The 20155-nt window shown below is 47.8% G+C and overlaps 1 protein-coding gene and 3 long non-coding RNA genes across 19 annotated transcripts in view; 3 read left to right on the top strand and 1 right to left on the bottom strand.

Annotated features, from left to right (window-relative positions):
* Window positions 1-2305: 2305 nt before the first annotated feature.
* Window positions 2306-20155, bottom strand: part of LOC127918876 (integrator complex subunit 15-like) — a 31227-nt gene continuing 13377 nt past the window's right edge. For all 7 annotated transcript variants that reach the window (XM_052502151.1, XM_052502152.1, XM_052502153.1 and 4 more), the window contains 4 exons: window positions 12032-12309; window positions 10304-10529; window positions 10182-10221; window positions 2306-2606 (listed from right to left, as the gene is read on the bottom strand). In XM_052502151.1, coding sequence (XP_052358111.1) covers window positions 2420-2606; window positions 10182-10221; window positions 10304-10529; window positions 12032-12309 — 731 coding nt within the window. In that variant the 3' untranslated portion in view covers window positions 2306-2419. The remainder of the gene's footprint in view (window positions 2607-10181; window positions 10222-10303; window positions 10530-12031; window positions 12310-20155) is intronic.
* On the top strand, window positions 4151-6443 carry LOC127918877 (uncharacterized). Of its 8 annotated transcripts, none has more exons than XR_008101164.1 (6): window positions 4151-4299; window positions 4360-4419; window positions 4660-4719; window positions 4780-4839; window positions 4952-5295; window positions 6348-6443. It is a non-coding gene; the product is annotated as an uncharacterized LOC127918877 (long non-coding RNA). The 8 variants fall into 8 exon arrangements; XR_008101160.1 differs by having other exon boundaries at window positions 4360-4539; window positions 4900-5295; XR_008101166.1 differs by lacking the exon at window positions 4660-4719.
* Window positions 12364-13206, top strand: LOC127918878 (uncharacterized). 2 transcript variants are annotated; one of them, XR_008101167.1, is made up of 3 exons: window positions 12364-12490; window positions 12579-12809; window positions 13040-13206. It is a non-coding gene; the product is annotated as an uncharacterized LOC127918878 (long non-coding RNA). The 2 variants fall into 2 exon arrangements; XR_008101168.1 differs by having other exon boundaries at window positions 12425-12490; window positions 12656-12809.
* LOC127918879 (uncharacterized) overlaps window positions 15327-20155 on the top strand; it is a 5065-nt gene continuing 236 nt past the window's right edge. Inside the window, exons 1-4 of one of the 2 annotated variants that reach the window (XR_008101169.1) lie at window positions 15327-15542; window positions 18685-18834; window positions 18909-19432; window positions 20117-20155. The exon at window positions 20117-20155 is cut by the window's right edge and continues 236 nt beyond it. This is a non-coding gene — a long non-coding RNA (uncharacterized LOC127918879). Of the gene's footprint in view, window positions 15543-16871; window positions 17043-18684; window positions 18835-18908; window positions 19433-20116 lie in introns of those variants that run through there. The other variant, XR_008101170.1, reaches the window with a different exon arrangement.

Genomic DNA, 20155 nt, shown 5'->3' with positions numbered 1-20155 from the left:
GTAGGAAGGTGAACCTTCGCCCCAGTCTGAGGTCCTGCGTTGTCTTGGCTGTGTGCTTAGGGTCGTTGTCCTGTAGGAAGGTGAACCTTCGCCCCAGTCTGAGGTCCTGCGTTGTCTTGGCTGTGTGCTTAGGGTCGTTGTCCTGTAGGAAGGTGAACCTTCGCCCCAGTCTGAGGTCCTGCGTTGTCTTGGCTGTGTGCTTAGGGTCGTTGTCCTGTAGGAAGGTGAACCTTCGCCCCAGTCTGAGGTCCTGCGTTGTCTTGGCTGTGTGCTTAGGGTCGTTGTCCTGTAGGAAGGTGAACCTTCGCCCCAGTCTGAGGTCCTGCGTTGTCTTGGCTGTGTGCTTAGGGTCGTTGTCCTGTAGGAAGGTGAACCTTCGCCCCAGTCTGAGGTCCTGCGTTGTCTTGGCTGTGTGCTTAGGTCGTTGTCCTGTAGGAAGGTGAACCTTCGCCCCAGTCTGAGGTCCTGCGTTGTCTTGGCTGTGTGCTTAGGGTCGTTGTCCTGTAGGAAGGTGAACCTTCGCCCAGTCTGAGGTCCTGCGTTGTCTTGGCTGTGTGCTTAGGGTCGTTGTCCTGTAGGAAGGTGAACCTTCGCCCCAGTCTGAGGTCCTGCGTTGTCTTGGCTGTGTGCTTAGGTCGTTGTCCTGTAGGAAGGTGAACCTTCGCCCAGTCTGAGGTCCTGCGTTGTCTTGGCTGTGTGCTTAGGGTCGTTGTCCTGTAGGAAGGTGAACCTTCGCCCCAGTCTGAGGTCCTGCGTTGTCTTGGCTGTGTGCTTAGGTCGTTGTCCTGTAGGAAGGTGAACCTTCGCCCCAGTCTGAGGTCCTGCGTTGTCTTGGCTGTGTGCTTAGGGTCGTTGTCCTGTAGGAAGGTGAACCTTCGCCCCAGTCTGAGGTCCTGCGTTGTCTTGGCTGTGTGCTTAGGGTCGTTGTCCTGTAGGAAGGTGAACCTTCGCCCCAGTCTGAGGTCCTGCGTTGTCTTGGCTGTGTGCTTAGGGTCGTTGTCCTGTAGGAAGGTGAACCTTCGCCCCAGTCTGAGGTCCTGCGTTGTCTTGGCTGTGTGCTTAGGGTCGTTGTCCTGTAGGAAGGTGAACCTTCGCCCCAGTCTGAGGTCCTGCGTTGTCTTGGCTGTGTGCTTAGGGTCGTTGTCCTGTAGGAAGGTGAACCTTCGCCCCAGTCTGAGGTCCTGCGTTGTCTTGGCTGTGTGCTTAGGGTCGTTGTCCTGTAGGAAGGTGAACCTTCGCCCCAGTCTGAGGTCCTGCGTTGTCTTGGCTGTGTGCTTAGGGTCGTTGTCCTGTAGGAAGGTGAACCTTCGCCCCAGTCTGAGGTCCTGCGTTGTCTTGGCTGTGTGCTTAGGGTCGTTGTCCTGTAGGAAGGTGAACCTTCGCCCCAGTCTGAGGTCCTGCGTTGTCTTGGCTGTGTGCTTAGGGTCGTTGTCCTGTAGGAAGGTGAACCTTCGCCCCAGTCTGAGGTCCTGCGTTGTCTTGGCTGTGTGCTTAGGGTCGTTGTCCTGTAGGAAGGTGAACCTTCGCCCCAGTCTGAGGTCCTGCGTTGTCTTGGCTGTGTGCTTAGGGTCGTTGTCCTGTAGGAAGGTGAACCTTCGCCCCAGTCTGAGGTCCTGCGTTGTCTTGGCTGTGTGCTTAGGGTCGTTGTCCTGTAGGAAGGTGAACCTTCGCCCCAGTCTGAGGTCCTGCGTTGTCTTGGCTGTGTGCTTAGGGTCGTTGTCCTGTAGGAAGGTGAACCTTCGCCCCAGTCTGAGGTCCTGCGTTGTCTTGGCTGTGTGCTTAGGGTCGTTGTCCTGTAGGAAGGTGAACCTTTGCCCCAGTCTGAGGTCCTGAGTGCTCTGGAGCAGATTTTCATCAAGGATCTCTCTGTACTTTGCTAGTGTCCTTGTTCCTGTCTATGTGTTAGTGTACACAAGTATAGGCTGTTTCGGTTTTCGTTACGTTTATTGTTTTTTTTGTAGTGTTTGTATTTAGATTCGTGTTACGTTTGTTTATTAAATTATGGATCGCAATCTACATGCTGCATTTTGGTCCGACTCTCCTTCACACCTAGAAAACCGTTTCAACATCACCCAGAAAAAACAGTTACATTCACCCACAAATAATTCCCCCATCAATACTTTATATATGTGTTATTACTTTATTAATGTGTATTACTTTATTAATGTGTATATTTATATTGTACTATACAGGGCGCATTTGGAAAAGAGACATTCGTCTCAATATGTCTTCCCTGTCAAAATAAAGGTTAAATAAATATATACAATTCATGAGGCTGTGGTCAATATATTAAACAACACATGGGTGGAAGGGTGTACAATTTATTAATGAAACATGGTAAAAACAGATTGATTTGACAAACAGTCCAAATACTCAGTATACACCAACGTTGTTGTCTTCCATGTGTCCACACATCTCTTTAGTGGCTGGGGCGGAAGGGAAAGGCCATGCTTGGAAGGAAAGGTTGAGGAGGAAAGGAGGGAGAGTGAGAGGAGGGGTGAGGTCCTAAGGGGCTGGGCCGGGGGCTGTACCCCAGAGGAGGGGTGTGGATGTGGGGGTAGAATCCACTCTGCTGCACTGGACCAGACATCACCAGCTGGAGCAAACTGAGAGACACCATAGAATTATTACAACACACTTTGTCCTGCATCTGTAACAGCAGGGAATGCATCACCTGTAGCCTCTACTGCTATTCATTCCAGTTCCGTCAATGCATTCTAAGCACCTTCCATTCCTCTTCATAGCGTGGTTTCATTACCGTTTGACTTCGGTTTGAATTCCGTCCTGTCGCAATGTTTAGATGTCGCTAACCCTACCCCCCACCCTAACCCTCATTTAGGGAGGGAGGAGATGTCGCTAACCCTAACCCTACCCCCCACCCTAACCCTCATTTAGGGAGGGAGGAGATGTCGCTAACCCTACCCCCCACCCTAACCGTCATTTAGGGAGGGAGGAGATGTCGCTAACCCTACCCCCCACCCTAACCCTCATTTAGGGAGGGAGGAGATGTCACTAACCCTACCCCCACCCTAACCCTAACTTAGGGAGGCAGGAGATGTCGCTAACCCTAACCCTACCCCCCACCCTAACCCTAACTTAGGGAGGGAGGAGATGTCGCTAACCCTACCCCCCACCCTAACCCTAACTTAGGGAGGGAGGAGATGTCGCTAACCCTACCCCCCACCCTAACCCTAATTTAGGGAGGCAGGAGATGTCGCTAACCCTAACCCTACCCCCCACCCTAACCCTCATTTAGGGAGGGAGGAGATGTCACTAACCCTACCCCCCACCCTAACCCTAACTTAGGGAGGCAGGAGATGTCGCTAACCCTAACCCTACCCCCCACCCTAACCCTAACTTAGGGAGGGAGGAGATGTCGCTAACCCTACCCCCCACCCTAACCCTAACTTAGGGAGGGAGGAGATGTCGCTAACCCTACCCCCCACCCTAACCCTAATTTAGGGAGGGAGGAGATGTCGCTAACCCTAACCCTACCCCCCACCCTAACCCTAACCCTACCCCCCACCCTAACCCTAACCCTACCCCCACCCTAACCCTAACTTAGGGAGGGAGGAGATGTCGCTAACCCTAACCCTACCCCCCACCCTAACCCTACCCCCCACCCTAACCCTCATTTAGGGAGGGAGGAGATGTCGCTAAATATGGATGAAATGTATTGAAAAGGCTAAATTCCATTCATAGAATTAGTAAGGGTTAGGGTTAGGGTTAGCTAACCCTAACCCATAGAATTAGTAAGGGTTAGGGTTAGGGTTAGCTAACCCTAACACATAGAATTAGTAATGGTTAGGGTTAGGGTTAGCTAACCCTAACCCATAGAATTAGTAAGGCCAGCAAGGCCAGAGTGAGAAAATGGAAGACGTTTATTTTCCACCATAATTTGCAAATAAAATCATTAAAAGTCCTACAATGTGATTTTCTGGATTTTTTTTTCTCATTTTGTCTGTCATAGTTGAAGTGTACCTATGATTAAAATTACAGGCCTCTCTCATCTTTTTAAGTGGGAGAACTTGCACAATTGGTGGCTGACTAAATACTTTTTTGCCCCACTGTATATAATGTACTCTATACCATCTACTGCATCTTGCCTAAGCCGTTCGGCCATCGCTCATTCATATATTTCTATGTACACATTCTTATTAATTCCTTTATACTTGTGTGTACACTCACATTAACATCTGCTATATGCTGGCTGTACTCAGCCTTGTCTCAGGGTAGTAGGGTGGTAGATATCCCTCTAGTGGTGTGGGGGCTATACTCAGCCTTGTCTCAGGGTAGTAGGTTGGTAGATATCCCTCTAGTGATGTGGGGGCTATACTCAGCCTTGTCTCAGGGTAGTAGGGTGGTAGATATCCCTCTAGTGGTGTGGGGGCTATACTCAGCCTTGTCTCAGGGTAGTAGGTTGGTAGATATCCCTCTAGTGGTGTGGGGGCTATACTCAGCCTTGTCTCAGGGTAGTAGGGTGGTAGATATCCCTCTAGTGGTGTGGGGGCTGTACTCAGCCTTGTCTCAGGGTAGTAGGTTGGTAGATATCCCTCTAGTGGTGTGGGGGCTATACTCAGCCTTGTCTCAGGGTAGTAGGTTGGTAGATATCCCTCTAGTGATGTGGGGGCTGTACTCAGCCTGGTCTCAGGGTAGTAGGGTGGTAGATATCCCTCTAGTGGTGTGGGGGCTATACTCAGCCTTGTCTCAGGGTAGTAGGTTGGTAGATATCCCTCTAGTGGTGTGGGGGCTATACTCAGCCTTGTTCCAGGGTAGTAGGGTGGTAGATATCCCTCTAGTGGTGTGGGGGCTATACTCAGCCTTGTCTCAGGGTAGTAGGTTGGTAGATATCCTCTAGTGGTGTGGGGGGCTATACTCAGCCTTGTCTCAGGGTAGTAGGGTGGTAGATATCCCTCTAGTGGTGTGGGGGCTTTACTCAGCCTTGTCTCAGGGTGGTAGATATCCCTCTAGTGGTGTGGGGGCTATACTCAGCCTTGTCTCAGGGTGGTAGATATCCCTCTAGTGGTGTGGGGGCTATACTCAGCCTTGTCTCAGGGTGGTAGATATCCCTCTAGTAGTGTGGGGGCTATACTCAGCCTGGTCTCAGGGTAGTAGGGTGGTAGATATCCCTCTAGTGGTGTGGGGGCTATACTCAGCCTTGTCTCAGGGTAGTAGGTTGGTAGATATCCCTCTAGTGGTGTGGGGGCTATACTCAGCCTTGTCTCAGGGTGGTAGGGTGGTAGATATCCCTCTAGTGGTGTGGGGGCTATACTCAGCCTTGTCTCAGGGTAGTAGGTTGTTCTGTTATAATCTCCACCCGGCACAGCCAGAAGAGGACTGGCCTACCCCTCATAGCCTGGTTCCTCTCTAGATTTCTTCCTAGGTTCTGTCCTTTCTAGGGAGTTTTTCCTAGCCACCGTGCTTCTACACCTGCAATGCTTGATTTTTGGGGTTTTAGGCTGGGTTTCTGTACAGCACTTTGAGATATCAGCTGATGTACGAAGGGCATTATAAATACATTTAAGAGGACTGGCTCACCCCTCATAGCCTGGTTCCTCTCTAGATTTCTTCCTAGGTTCTGTCCTTTCTAGGGAGTTTTTCCTAGCCACCGTGCTTCTACACCTGCATTGCTTGCTGTTTGTGGTTTTAGGCTGGGTTTCTGTACAGCACTTTGTGACATCAGCTGATGTCTCATTTACTATTGTGTATTGTCATTAGTTGCTACGGCTAAACTCATTTCAATTTGCCCCATTCGGTCTACAGACGACGCAATAGCCATCACACTGCATACTGCCTTATCCCACCTGGACAAGAGGAATACCTATGTAAGAATGCTGTTCATCGGCTACAGCTCAGCATTCAACACCATAGTACCTTCCAAGCTCATCATTAAGCTTGAGGCCCTGGGTTTCAACCCCGCCCTGTGCAATTGGGTCCTGGACTTCCTGACGGGCCAACCCCAGGTGGTGAAGGTAGGTAACAACATCTCCACTTCACTGATCCTCAACACTGGGGCCCCACTGCGTGGCCATGAACGCCTCCAACTCAATCATCGAGTTTGCAGATGGCACAACAGTAGTAGACTTGACTACCAACAACGACAAGACAATCTACAGGGAGGATGTGAGGGCTTCGGAGTGTGGTGTCAGGAAAATAACCTCACACTCAACATCAACAAAACAAAGGAGATGACCCTGGACTTAAGGAAACAGCAGAGGGAGCACCCCCTATCCACATCGACAGGACAGCAATGAAGAGGGTGCAAAGTTAAGTTCCTCTGAGTACATATCACTGACAAACTGAAATGCTCGACCCACACAGACAGTGTGGTGAAGAAGGCGCAACAGCGCCTCTTCAACCTCAGGAGGCTGAAGAAATTTGGCTTGTCACCTAAAACCCTCACAAACTTTTACAGATGCACAATTCAGAGCATCCTGTCGGGCTGTATCACTGCCTGGTACAGCAATTGCACTTGCCTACCTGGTTAAATAAAGGTGAAATTAAAAACTAAAATAAAAAAAGTCTATGTAAGAGGCTAGCTAGCATCAACTATGTAGTGGTTTTACTATGTTGAAACACTCGTTTTCAAATTTTCTTAAATGTTTCTCACAATCGCATTGCTGTAGCTTCTAAATCCTCAATGTAATTTACTAGGAAGTTCCGGCGCCGACAGAGATGGCCGCCTCGCTTCGCATTCCTAGGAAACTATGCAGTTTTTTGTTTTTTTAACGTGTTATTTCTTACATTAGTACCCCAGGTCATCTTAGGTTTCATTACATACAGTCGAGAAGAACTACTGAATATAAGAGCAGCGTCAACTCACCATCAGTACGACCAAGAATACGACTTTCGCGAAGCGGATCCTGTGTTCTGCCTTTCACCCAGGACAACGGAATGGATCCCAGCCGGCGACCCCCAAAAACGACTCCGTAAAAGAGGGAAACGAGGCGGTCTTCTGGTCAGGCTCCGGAGACGGGCACATCGTGCACCACTCCCTAGCATTCTTCTCGCCAATGTCCAGTCTCTCGACAACTAGGTTGATGAAATCCGAGCAAGGGTAGCATTCCAGAGGGACATCAGAGATGAAAGAAACATACAGGAACTCAAATCCTTCTGTTCACCTGATTTAGAATTCCTCACAATCAAATGTAGACCGCATTATCTACCAAGAGAATTCTCTTCGATTATAATCACAGCCGTATATATTCCCCCCCCAAGCAGACACATCGATGGCTCTGAACGAACTTTATTTGACTCTTTGCAAACAGGAATCCGTATATCCTGAGGCTGCATTCATTGTAGCTGGGGATTTTAACAAGGCTAATCTGAAAACAAGACTCCTTAAATTGTATCAGCATATCGATTGTGCAACCAGGGCTGGCAAAACCTTGGATCATTGCCTACAGACAGAAACTAAAACAAGAAGCTCCCACGCTGAGGTCTGTCCAACGCTGGTCCGACCAAGCTGATTCCACACTCCAAGACTGCTTCCATCACTGGTAACATAACCAAATACAAACAGTGCAGCTATTCCCTCCGCAAGGCTATCAAACAAGCTAAGCGTCAGTATAGAGACAAAGTAGAATCTCAATTCAACGGCTCAGACACAAGAGGTATGTGGCAGGGTCTACAGTCAATCACGGACTACAAGAAGAAAACCAGCCCAGTCACGGACCAGGATGTCTTGCTCCCAGGCAGACTAAATAACTTTTTTGCCCGCTTTGAGGACAATACAGTGCCACTGACACGGCCTGCAACGAAAACATGCAGACTCTCCTTCACTGCAGCTGAGGTGAGTAAAACATTTAAACATGTTAACCCTCGCAAGGCTGCAGGCCCAGACGGCATCCCCAGCCGCGCCCTCAGAGCATGTGCAGACCAGCTGGCTGGTGTGTTTACGGACATATTCAATCAATCCCTATACCAGTCTACTGTTCCCACATGCTTCAAGAGGGCCCCCATTGTTCCGGTTCCCAAGAAAGCTAAGGTAACTGAGCTAAACGACTACCGCCCCGTAGCACTTACTTCCGTCATCATGAAGTGCTTTGAGAGACTAGTCAAGGACCATATCACCTCCACCCTACCTGACACCCTAGACCCACTCCAATTTGCTTACCGCTCAAATAGGTCCACAGACGATGCAATCTCAACCACACTGCACACTGCCCTAACCCATCTGGAAAAGAGGAATACCTATGTGAGAATGCTGTTCATCGACTACAGCTCGGCATTTAACACCATAGTACCCTCCAAGCTCGTCATCAAGCTTGAGACCCTGGGTCTCGACCCCGCCTCTGTGCAACTGGGTACTGGACTTCCTGACGGGCCGCCCCAGGTGGTGAGGGTAGGCAACAACATCTCCACCCCGCTGATCCTCAACACTGGGGCCCCACAAGGGTGCGTTTGATGCCCTCTCCTGTACTCCCTGTTCACCCACGACTGCGTGGCCACGCACGCTCCAACTCTATCATCAAGTTTGCGGACGACACAACAGTGGTAGGCTTGATTACCAACAACGACGAGACGGCCTACAGGGAGGAGGTGAGGGCCCTCGGAGTGTGGTGTCAGGAAAATAACCTCACACTCAACGTCAACAAAACTAAGGAGATGATTGTGGACTTCAGGAAACAGCAGAGGGAACAACCCCCTATCCACATCGATGGAACAGTAGTGGAGAGGGTAGTAAGTTAAGGTCCTCGGCATACACATCACAGACAAACTGAATTGGTCCACTCACACAGACAGCATCGTGAAGAAGGCGCAGCAGCACCTCTTCAACCTCAGGAGGCTGAAGAAATTTGGCTTGTCACCAAAAGCACTCTTCTACAGATGCACAATCGAGAGCATCCTGGCGGGCTGTATCACCACCTGGTACGGCAACTGCCCGCCCACAACCGTAAGGCTCTCCAGAGGGTAGTGAGGTCTGCACAACGCATCACCGGGGGCAAACTACCTGCCCTCCAGGACACCTACATCACCCGATGTTACAGGAAGGCCATAAAGATCATCAAGGACAACAACCACCCGAGCCACTGCCTGTTCACCCCGCTATCATTCAGAAGGCGAGGTCAGTACAGGTGCATCAAAGCTGGGACCGAGAGACTGAAAAACAGCTTCTATCTCAAGGCCATCAGACTGTTAAACAGCAACCACTAACATTGAGTGGCTGCTGCCAACACACTGACACTGACTCAACTCCAGCCACTTTAATAATGGGAATTGATGGGAAATGATGTAAAATATATCACTAGCCACTTTAAACAATGCTACCTTATATAATGTTACTTACCCTACATTATTAATCTCATATGCATACGTATATACTGTACTCTATATCATCGACTGCATCCTTATGTAATACATGTATCACTAGCCACTTTAACTATGCCACTTTGTTTACTTTGTCTACATACTCATCTCATATGTATATACTGTACTCGATACCATCTACTGTATGCTGCTCTGTACCATCACTCATTCATATATCCTTATGTACATATTCTTTATCCCCTTACACTTGTGTCTATAAGGTAGTAGTTTTGGAATTGTTAGCTAGATTACTTGTTGGTTATTACTGCATTGTCGGAACTAGAAGCACAAGCATTTCGCTACACTCGCATTAACATCTGCTAACCATGTGTATGTGACAAATAACATTTGATTTGATTTGATTACTAATTTTAACGAATTTAAACCATATTTAACGAGATCTCCTCCCTGTTGGCAATGGGTTAGGGCAATGCCTGACAACGCACAGGAAACGACTCCCCCGATACGAAGAGGACTTGGAACGTTCGAATGTAGAATGTGCAGTATTAGACTGGTTTGGATTTCTCCTTCGCCAAAATGGCTGCCTATGACATCATGCACCGCTTGGGAAGATCACACACACACACACATACACATACACATACACACACACACACATACACACACACACACACACACACACACACACACACACACACACACACACACACACACACACACACACACACACACACACACACACGCGCACACCTCTTAGGCTGGAAACAGGACAGAACAGGTCTGGACAGGGGGAGGGTAAGAACAGATCTAGACAGGAGGAGGGTTGCATTATGATTGGTTGTGGGGAGGGCTAGGGGTACATTGTGATTGGTTGTGGGGAGGGCTAGGGGTACATTGTGATTGGTTCTTACTTGTTGTGTGGGAGGCGGGAACAGAGAGCTCTCAGGTCCTCTGTGGAGAGAACACACAGGATAAGACTGTAGAAGACACAGGATATCACAACTGTAGAAGACACAGGATATGACATCCCTACCTCTAGAGCAGAGCAGCGCCCCTGCTGCCATGGACACCTGCAGGGCCTGGGCCAGCCTATCCAGAGTGAGCTGGATGTGTGCTTGTGTATCCGAGTGGAGAGGGTTCAGCTCCTCCAGAAGACCAGAGAGGTCAGAGATCAGAGAAGTCAGCTGGTCGGGCTGCAGCAACGCCAGGCGACCCAGAAGCCCCTTCTCTCTCAGAACGCCCGGGAGGAGCAGCAACACCTGGAACAGATAAGTGTTGAGTTCATCACCTCTGACCTCTAAACATGACCTGGCCCTGACCCAGGACCTCTGAGAGACGGCTGAAGAAAAACAAGGTTAGAGTTTTGGTGTGCGGTTCCACAGGGGCGCGGTTCCACAGGGGGGCGCGGTTCCACGGGGGGGTGCGGTTCCACGGGGGTGCGGTTCCACGGGGTGCGGTTCCACGGGGGGGCGCGGTTCCACGGGGCGCGGTTCCACGGGGGGCGCGGTTCCACGGGGGCGCGGTTCCACGGGGGCGCGGTTCCACGGGGGCGCGGTTCCACGGGGGGCGCGGTTCCACGGGGTGCGGTTCCACGGGGGTGCGGTTCCACGGGGGTGCGGTTCCACGGGGGTGCGGTTCCATGGGGGTGCGGTTCCACGGGGGTGCTTTACGTTTGCTTTATTGGCAGTTATTGTTGTTAACCTGTAATGTTGACGTTTCTGCCAGTGCGGGTCTTAATTGTGCAATTTTACGTCAAGCAGCTAAGGTGTTTAATACAGTATTTCTGAAATAAAAACATGAGCATGAAAGAATCAGTAGACAGTATGGAGTACGTTGCTGCTGGCTGCACTCAGGACTGATTTCTGACAACACGTCTACAAGTTCTTCATCAGCCAGCTGTCAAACGATCCTAAATAAAGCTGCTACAAGCCATATATCAGAACCCCAAATCACTAGTTCGCTAAGTTCCATCTCTGCTTGTCAATGAAGCTAGTAAATAGCAGGCACCATGAGCAGGTCAGCTAAATCAGCTTATCAAGTCACTGGCGAGTGGTGACGTTTGGTTTTTACATCTTTCTCACAATCTATTACCAGTGTGCATCGGTCTGGCAGTGTTTCATAGGGAATCATATTACTGGGCTGCATCCCAGTGCTAGAGGCGTCACTACAGACATCTTGCTTTGAATCCAGGCTGTATCACAACCGACCGTGATTGGGAGTCCCATAGGGCGGCATACAAGTGGTCCAGGTTTGGCCGGTGTGGGCTGTCATTGTAAATAATCATTTGTTCTTAACTGGCTTGCCTAGTGAAATACAGGTTACATTTAAATAGTTTAAAAGAAAATAAACAGCTGGCATCGGGACCCACCATCTAGTTGGAGACAGATTTGGCCCAAAACAGTAGCTATGTTCTGCTGCTATGATGGTCTGTCTCACTGTCTGGAGGTTCTGCTGCTATGATGGTCTGTCTGGAGGTTCTGCTGCTATGAGGGTCAGGTTTGAGACTGGACATTGAGACTGGACATTGAGACTGGACATTGATACTGGACAATGATAATGGACATTGAGACTGGACATTGAGACTGGACATTGATACTGGACATTGATAATGGACATTGATAATGGACATTGAGACTGGACATTGAGACTGGACATTGAGACTGGACATTGATAATGGACATTGATAATGGACATTGATACTGGACATTGATAATGGACATTGAGACTGGACATTGAGACTGGACATTGATACTGGACAAACCTGCAGGACACTGAGATGTAGCTCAGAGAAGAGAGGCCCTGCCTCCAGCTCAGTCTCTGTCGTCCCATTGGCCAAGTCCTGCTTCCCGTCTCTTCTGTAAGCCAATGGGGCTTTGACACACCAGCGCACCAGCCCAGCCAGCGGTGTGAGGTCCAGGGAGCCGATTGGCTGGCTGGAGGAGGGGGGCGTGTTCAGCAGAGTGATGAGGACCAATCGAGGTTGGTCTTGGATCCAGGACACCACCATCTGTAGCAGCTGTACAGGGGGAGTCAACTCCTCTATACACACCAAACACACACCAAGAGGTATTTAGAGATGTTGACATGACATAGCCTAGTAACAGCTGTACAGGGGGAGTCAACTCCTCTACACACACCAAGAGGTATTTAGAGATGTTTACATGACATAGCCTAGTAACAGCAGTACAGGGGGAGTCAACTCCTCTACACACACCAAGAGGTATTTAGAGATGTTTACATGACATAGCCTAGTAACAGCAGTACAGGGGGAGTCAACTCCTCTATACACACCAAACACACACCAAGAGGTATTTAGAGATGTTGACATGACATAGCCTAGTAACAGCAGTACAGGAGGAGTCAACTCCTCTATACACACCAAGAGGTATTTAGAGATGTTTACATGACATAGCCTAGTAACAGCTGTACAGGAGGAGTCAACTCCTCTATACACACCAAGAGGTATTTAGAGATGTTTACATGACATAGCCTAGTAACAGCTGTACAGGGGGAGTCAACTCCTCTATACACACCAAGAGGTATTTAGAGATGTTTACATGACATAGCCTAGTAACAGCAGTACAGGGGGAGTCAACTCCTCTACACACACCAAGAGGTATTTAGAGATGTTTACATGACATAGCCTAGTAACAGCAGTACAGGGGAGTCAACTCCTCTATACACACCAAGAGGTATTTAGAGATGTTTACATGACATAGCCTAGTAACAGCAGTACAGGGGGAGTCAACTCCTCTACACACACCAAGAGGTATTTAGAGATGTTTACATGACATAGCCTAGTAACAGCAGTACAGGAGGAGTCAACTCCTCTATACACACCAAACACACGCCTGATAGTAGATTGACAGGCTAGTGATTTAGCTGTTCGTTACTCATCTTGTTGGCTAGTGATTTAGCTGTTCGTTTATCATCTTGTTGGCTGATAGTAGATTGACAGGCTAGTGATTTAGCTGTTCGTTTATCATCTTGTTGGCTAGTGATTTAGCTGTTCGGTACTCATCTTGTTGGCTGATAGTAGATTGACAGGCTAGTGATTTAGCTATTCGTTACTCATCTTGTTGGCTGATAGTAGATTGACAGGCTAGTGATTTAGCTGTTCGTTACTCATCTTGTTGACTGATAGTAGATTGACAGGCTAGTGATTTAGCTGTTCGTTTATCATCTTGTTGACTAGTGATTTAGCTGTTCGTTACTCATCTTGTTGGCTGATAGTAGATTGACAGGCTAGTGATTTAGCTATTCGTTACTCATCTTGTTGGCTGATAGTAGATTGACAGGCTAGTGATTTAGCTGTTCGTTACTCATCTTGTTGGCTAGTGATTTAGCTGTTCGTTTATCATCTTGTTGGCTAGTGATTTAGCTGTTCGGTACTCATCTTGTTGGCTGATAGTAGATTGACAGGCTAGTGATTTAGCTGTTCGTTACTCATCTTGTTGGCTGATAGTAGATTGACAGGCTAGTGATTTAGCTGTTCGTTACTCATCTTGTTGACTGATAGTAGATTGACAGGCTAGTGATTTAGCTGTTCGTTACTCATCTTGTTGGCTGATAATAGATTAACAGGCTAGTGATTTAGCTGTTCGTTACTCATCTTGTTGACTAGTGATTTAGCTGTTCGTTACTCATCTTGTTGACTAGTGATTTAGCTGTTCGTTACTCATCTTGTTGGCTGATAGTAGATTGACAGGCTAGTGATTTAGCTGTTCGTTACTCATCTTGTTGGCTGATAGTAGATTGACAGGCTAGTGATTTAGCTGTTCGTTACTCATCTTGTTGGCTGATAGTAGATTGACAGGCTAGTGATTTAGCTGTTCGTTTCTCATCTTGTTGACTAGTGATTTAGCTGTTCGTTACTCATCTTGTTGGCTGATAGTAGATTGACAGGCTAGTGATTTAGCTGTTCGTTACTCATCTTGTTGGCTGATAGTAGATTGACAGGCTAGTGATTTAGCTGTTCGTTACTCATCTTGTTGGCTGATAATAGATTGACAGGCTAGTGATTTAGCTGTTCGTTACTCATCTTGTTGGCTGATAATAGATTGACAGGCTAGTGATTTAGCTGTTCGTTACTCATCTTGTTGGCTGATAGTAGATTGACAGGCTAGTGATTTAGCTGTTCGTTACTCATCTTGTTGGCTGATAGTAGATTGACAGGCTAGTGATTTAGCTGTTCGTTACTCATCTTGTTGACTAGTGATTTAGCTGTTCGTTACTCATCTTGTTGGCTGATAGTAGATTGACAGGCTAGTGATTTAGCTGTTCGTTACTCATCTTGTTGGCTAGTGATTTAGCTGTTCGTTACTCATCTTGTTGACTAGTGATTTAGCTGTTCGTTACTCATCTTGTTGGCTGATAGTAGATTGACAGGCTAGTGATTTAGCTGTTCGTTACTCATCTTGTTGGCTAGTGATTTAGCTGTTCGTTACTCATCTTGTTGGCTGATAGTAGATTGACAGGCTAGTGATTTAGCTGTTCGTTACTCATCTTGTTGGCTGATAGTAGATTGACAGGCTAGTGATTTAGCTGTTCGTTACTCATCTTGTTGGCTAGTGATTTAGCTGTTCGTTACTCATCTTGTTGACTGATAGTAGATTGACAGGCTAGTGATTTAGCTGTTCGTTACTCATCTTGTTGGCTGATAGTAGATTGACAGGCTAGTGATTTAGCTGTTCGTTACTCATCTTGTTGGCTAGTGATTTAGCTGTTCGTTACTCATCTTGTTGACTAGTGATTTAGCTGTTCGTTACTCATCTTGTTGACTGATAGTAGATTGACAGGCTAGTGATTTAGCTGTTCGTTACTCATCTTGTTGGCTGATAGTAGATTGACAGGCTAGTGATTTAGCTGTTCGTTACTCATCTTGTTGGCTGATAGTAGATTGACAGGCTAGTGATTTAGCTGTTCGTTACTCATCTTGTTGGCTGATAGTAGATTGACAGGCTAGTGATTTAGCTGTTCGTTACTCATCTTGTTGGCTGATAGTAGATTGACAGGCTAGTGATTTAGCTGTTCGTTACTCATCTTGTTGGCTGATAGTAGATTGACAGGCTAGTGATTTAGCTGTTCGTTACTCATCTTGTTGGCTGATAGTAGATTGACAGGCTAGTGATTTAGCTGTTCGTTACTCATCTTGTTGGCTGATAGTAGATTGACAGGCTAGTGATTTAGCTGTTCGTTACTCATCTTGTTGGCAACAGTGTGTACCTGTAGAGAGGTCATACAGGGTAGTAACAGTGTGTACCTGTAGAGAGGTTATACAGGGTGGTAACAGTGTGTACCTGTAGAGAGGTCATACAGGGTGGTAACAGTGTGTACCTGTAGAGAGGTCATACAGGGTGGTAACAGTGTGTACCTGTAGAGAGGTCATACAGGGTGGTAACAGTGTGTACCTGTAGAGAGGTCATACAGGGTGGCAACAGTGTGTACCTGTAGAGAGGTTATACAGGGTGGTAACAGTGTGTACCTGTAGAGAGGTCATACAGGGTGGTAACAGTGTGTACCTGTAGAGAGGTTATACAGGGTGGTAACAGTGTGTACCTGTAGAGAGGTCATACAGGGTGGTAACAGTGTGTACCTGTAGAGAGGTTATACAGGGTGGTAACAGTGTGTGTACCTGTAGAGAGGTCATACAGGGTGGTAACAGTGTGTGTACCTGTAGAGAGGTCATACAGGGTGGTAACAGTGTGTACCTGTAGAGAGGTCATACAGGGTGGCAACAGTGTGTACCTGTAGAGAGGTTATACAGGGTGGTAACAGTGTGTACCTGTAGAGAGGTCATACAGGGTGGTAACAGTGTGTACCTGTAGAGAGGTTATACAGGGTGGTAACAGTGTGTGTACCTGTAGAGAGGTCATACAGGGTGGTAACAGTGTGTGTACCTGTAGAGAGGTCATACAGGGTGGTAACAGTGTGTACCTGTAGAGAGGTCATACAGGGTGGTAACAGTGTGTGTACCTGTAGAGAGGTCATACAGGGTGGTAACAGTGTGTACCTGTAGAGAGGTCATACAGGGTGGTAACAGTGTGTGTACCTGTAGAGAGGTCATACAGGGTGGTAACAGTGTGTACCTGTAGAGAGGTCATACAGGGTGGTAACAGTGTGTACCTGTAGAGAGATTATACAGGGTGGTAACAGTGTGTACCTGTAGAGAGGTCATACAGGGTGGTAACAGTGTGTACCTGTAGAGAGGTCATACAGGGTGGCAACAGTGTGTACCTGTAGAGAGGTTATACAGGGTGGTAACAGTGTGTACCTGTAGAGAGGTCATACAGGGTGGTAACAGTGTGTACCTGTAGAGAGGTTATACAGGGTGGTAACAGTGTGTGTACCTGTAGAGAGGTCATACAGGGTGGTAACAGTGTGTGTACCTGTAGAGAGGTCATACAGGGTGGTAACAGTGTGTACCTGTAGAGAGGTCATACAGGGTGGTAACAGTGTGTACCTGTAGAGAGGTCATACAGGGTGGTAACAGTGTGTACCTGTAGAGAGGTCATACAGGGTGGTAACAGTGTGTGTACCTGTAGAGAGGTCATACAGGGTGGTAACAGTGTGTACCTGTAGAGAGATTATACAGGGTGGTAACAGTGTGTACCTGTAGAGAGGTCATACAGGGTGGTAACAGTGTGTACCTGTAGAGAGGTCATACAGGGTGGTAACAGTGTGTACCTGTAGAGAGGTCATACAGGGTGGTAACAGTGTGTACCTGTAGAGAGGTTATACAGGGTGGTAACAGTGTGTGTACCTGTAGAGAGGTCATACAGGGTGGTAACAGTGTGTACCTGTAGAGAGGTCATACAGGGTGGTAACAGTGTGTGTACCTGTAGAGAGGTCATACAGGGTGGTAACAGTGTGTACCTGTAGAGAGGTCATACAGGGTGGTAACAGTGTGTGTACCTGTAGAGAGATCATACAGGGTGGTAACAGTGTGTACCTGTAGAGAGGTCATACAGGGTGGTAACAGTGTGTACCTGTAGAGGTCATACAGGGTGGTAACAGTGTGTACCTGTAGAGAGGTCATACAGGGTGGTAACAGTGTGTACCTGTAGAGAGGTCATACAGGGTGGTAACAGTGTGTACCTGTAGAGAGGTTATACAGGGTGGTAACAGTGTGTACCTGTAGAGAGGTTATACAGGGTGGTAACAGTGTGTACCTGTAGAGAGGTCATACAGGGTGGTAACAGTGTGTACCTGTAGAGAGGTCATACAGGGTGGTAACAGTGTGTACCTGTAGAGAGGTTATACAGGGTGGTAACAGTGTGTACCTGTAGAGAGGTTATACAGGGTGGTAACAGTGTGTACCTGTAGAGAGGTCATACAGGGTGGTAACAGTGTACCTGTAGAGAGGTCATACAGGGTGGTAACAGTGTGTACCTGTAGAGAGGTTATACAGGGTGGTAACAGTGTGTACCTGTAGAGAGGTCATACAGGGTGGTAACAGTGTGTGTACCTGTAGAGAGGTCATACAGGGTGGTAACAGTGTGTGTACCTGTAGAGAGGTCATACAGGGTGGTAACAGTGTGTACCTGTAGAGAGGTCATACAGGGTGGTAACAGTGTGTACCTGTAGAGAGGTCATACAGGGTGGTAACAGTGTGTACCTGTAGAGAGGTTATACAGGGTGGTAACAGTGTGTACCTGTAGAGAGGTTATACAGGGTGGTAACAGTGTGTACCTGTAGAGAGGTTATACAGGGTGGTAACAGTGTGTACCTGTAGAGAGGTTATACAGGGTGGTAACAGTGTGTACCTGTAGAGAGGTTATACAGGGTGGTAACAGTGTGAACCTGTAGAGAGGTCATACAGGGTGGTAACAGTGTGTGTACCTGTAGAGAGGTCATACAGGGTGGTAACAGTGTGTACCTGTAGAGAGGTCATACAGGGTGGTAACAGTGTGTGTACCTGTAGAGAGGTCATACAGGGTGGTAACAGTGTGTACCTGTAGAGAGGTCATACAGGGTGGTAACAGTGTGTACCTGTAGAGAGGTCATACAGGGTGGTAACAGTGTGTGTACCTGTAGAGAGGTCATACAGGGTGGTAACAGTGTGTACCTGTAGAGAGGTTATACAGGGTGGTAACAGTGTGTACCTGTAGAGAGGTCATACAGGGTGGTAACAGTGTGTACCTGTAGAGAGATTATACAGGGTGGTAACAGTGTGTACCTGTAGAGAGGTCATACAGGGTGGTAACAGTGTGTACCTGTAGAGAGATTATACAGGGTGGTAACAGTGTGTGTACCTGTAGAGAGGTTATACAGGGTGGTAACAGTGTGTACCTGTAGAGAGATTATACAGGGTGGTAACAGTGTGTACCTGTAGAGAGGTCATACAGGGTGGTAACAGTGTGTACCTGTAGAGAGGTTATACAGGGTGGTAACAGTGTGTGTACCTGTAGAGAGGTCATACAGGGTGGTAACAGTGTGTACCTGTAGAGAGGTTATACAGGGTGGTAACAGTGTGTGTACCTGTAGAGAGGTTATACAGGGTGGTAACAGTGTGTACCTGTAGAGAGGTCATACAGGGTGGTAACAGTGTGTACCTGTAGAGAGGTCATACAGGGTGGTAACAGTGTGTACCTGTAGAGAGGTTATACAGGGTGGTAACAGTGTGTACCTGTAGAGAGGTTATACAGGGTGGTAACAGTGTGTACCTGTAGAGAGGTTATACAGGGTGGTAACAGTGTGTGTACCTGTAGAGAGGTTATACAGGGTGGTAACAGTGTGTACCTGTAGAGAGGTCATACAGGGTGGTAACAGTGTGTACCTGTAGAGAGGTTATACAGGGTGGTAACAGTGTGTGTACCTGTAGAGAGGTCATACAGGGTGGTAACAGTGTGTACCTGTAGAGAGGTCATACAGGGTGGTAACAGTGTGTACCTGTAGAGAGGTCATACAGGGTGGTAACAGTGTGTACCTGTAGAGAGGTCATACAGGGTGGTAACAGTGTGTACCTGTAGAGAGGTCATACAGGGTGGTAACAGTGTGTACCTGTAGAGAGGTCATACAGGGTGGTAACAGTGTGTACCTGTAGAGAGGTCATACAGGGTGGTAACAGTGTGTACCTGTAGAGAGGTCATACAGGGTGGTAACAGTGTGTACCTGTAGAGAGGTCATACAGGGTGGTAACAGTGTGTGTACCTGTAGAGAGGTTATACAGGGTGGTAACAGTGTGTACCTGTAGAGAGGTCATACAGGGTGGTAACAGTGTGTACCTGTAGAGAGGTTATACAGGGTGGTAACAGTGTGTGTACCTGTAGAGAGGTTATAACGGGTGGTAACAGTGTGTACCTGTAGAGAGATCATACAGGGTGGTAACAGTGTGTACCTGTAGAGAGGTTATACAGGGTGGTAACAGTGTGTACCTGTAGAGAGGTTATACAGGGTGGTAACAGTGTGTGTACCTGTAGAGAGGTCATACAGGGTGGTAACAGTGTGTGTACCTGTAGAGAGGTTATACAGGGTGGTAACAGTGTGTACCTGTAGAGAGGTCATACAGGGTGGTAACAGTGTGTGTACCTGTAGAGAGGTTATACAGGGTGGTAACAGTGTGTACCTGTAGAGAGGTTATACAGGGTGGTAACAGTGTGTGTACCTGTAGAGAGGTTATACAGGGTGGTAACAGTGTGTACCTGTAGAGAGGTTATACAGGGTGGTAACAGTGTGTGTACCTGTAGAGAGGTTATACAGGGTGGTAACAGTGTGTACCTGTAGAGAGGTCATACAGGGTGGTAACAGTGTGTGTACCTGTAGAGAGGTCATACAGGGTGGTAACAGTGTGTGTACCTGTAGAGAGGTCATACAGGGTGGTAACAGTGTGTGTACCTGTAGAGAGGTCATACAGGGTGGTAACAGTGTGTACCTGTAGAGAGGT

This window comes from Oncorhynchus keta, unplaced genomic scaffold (assembly GCF_023373465.1).
Source record: "Oncorhynchus keta strain PuntledgeMale-10-30-2019 unplaced genomic scaffold, Oket_V2 Un_contig_15158_pilon_pilon, whole genome shotgun sequence".
NCBI lineage: Eukaryota > Metazoa > Chordata > Actinopteri > Salmoniformes > Salmonidae > Oncorhynchus > Oncorhynchus keta.
Note: the sequence above shows the minus strand (reverse complement) of the source record. Positions and strands in the feature narration are given on the sequence as shown.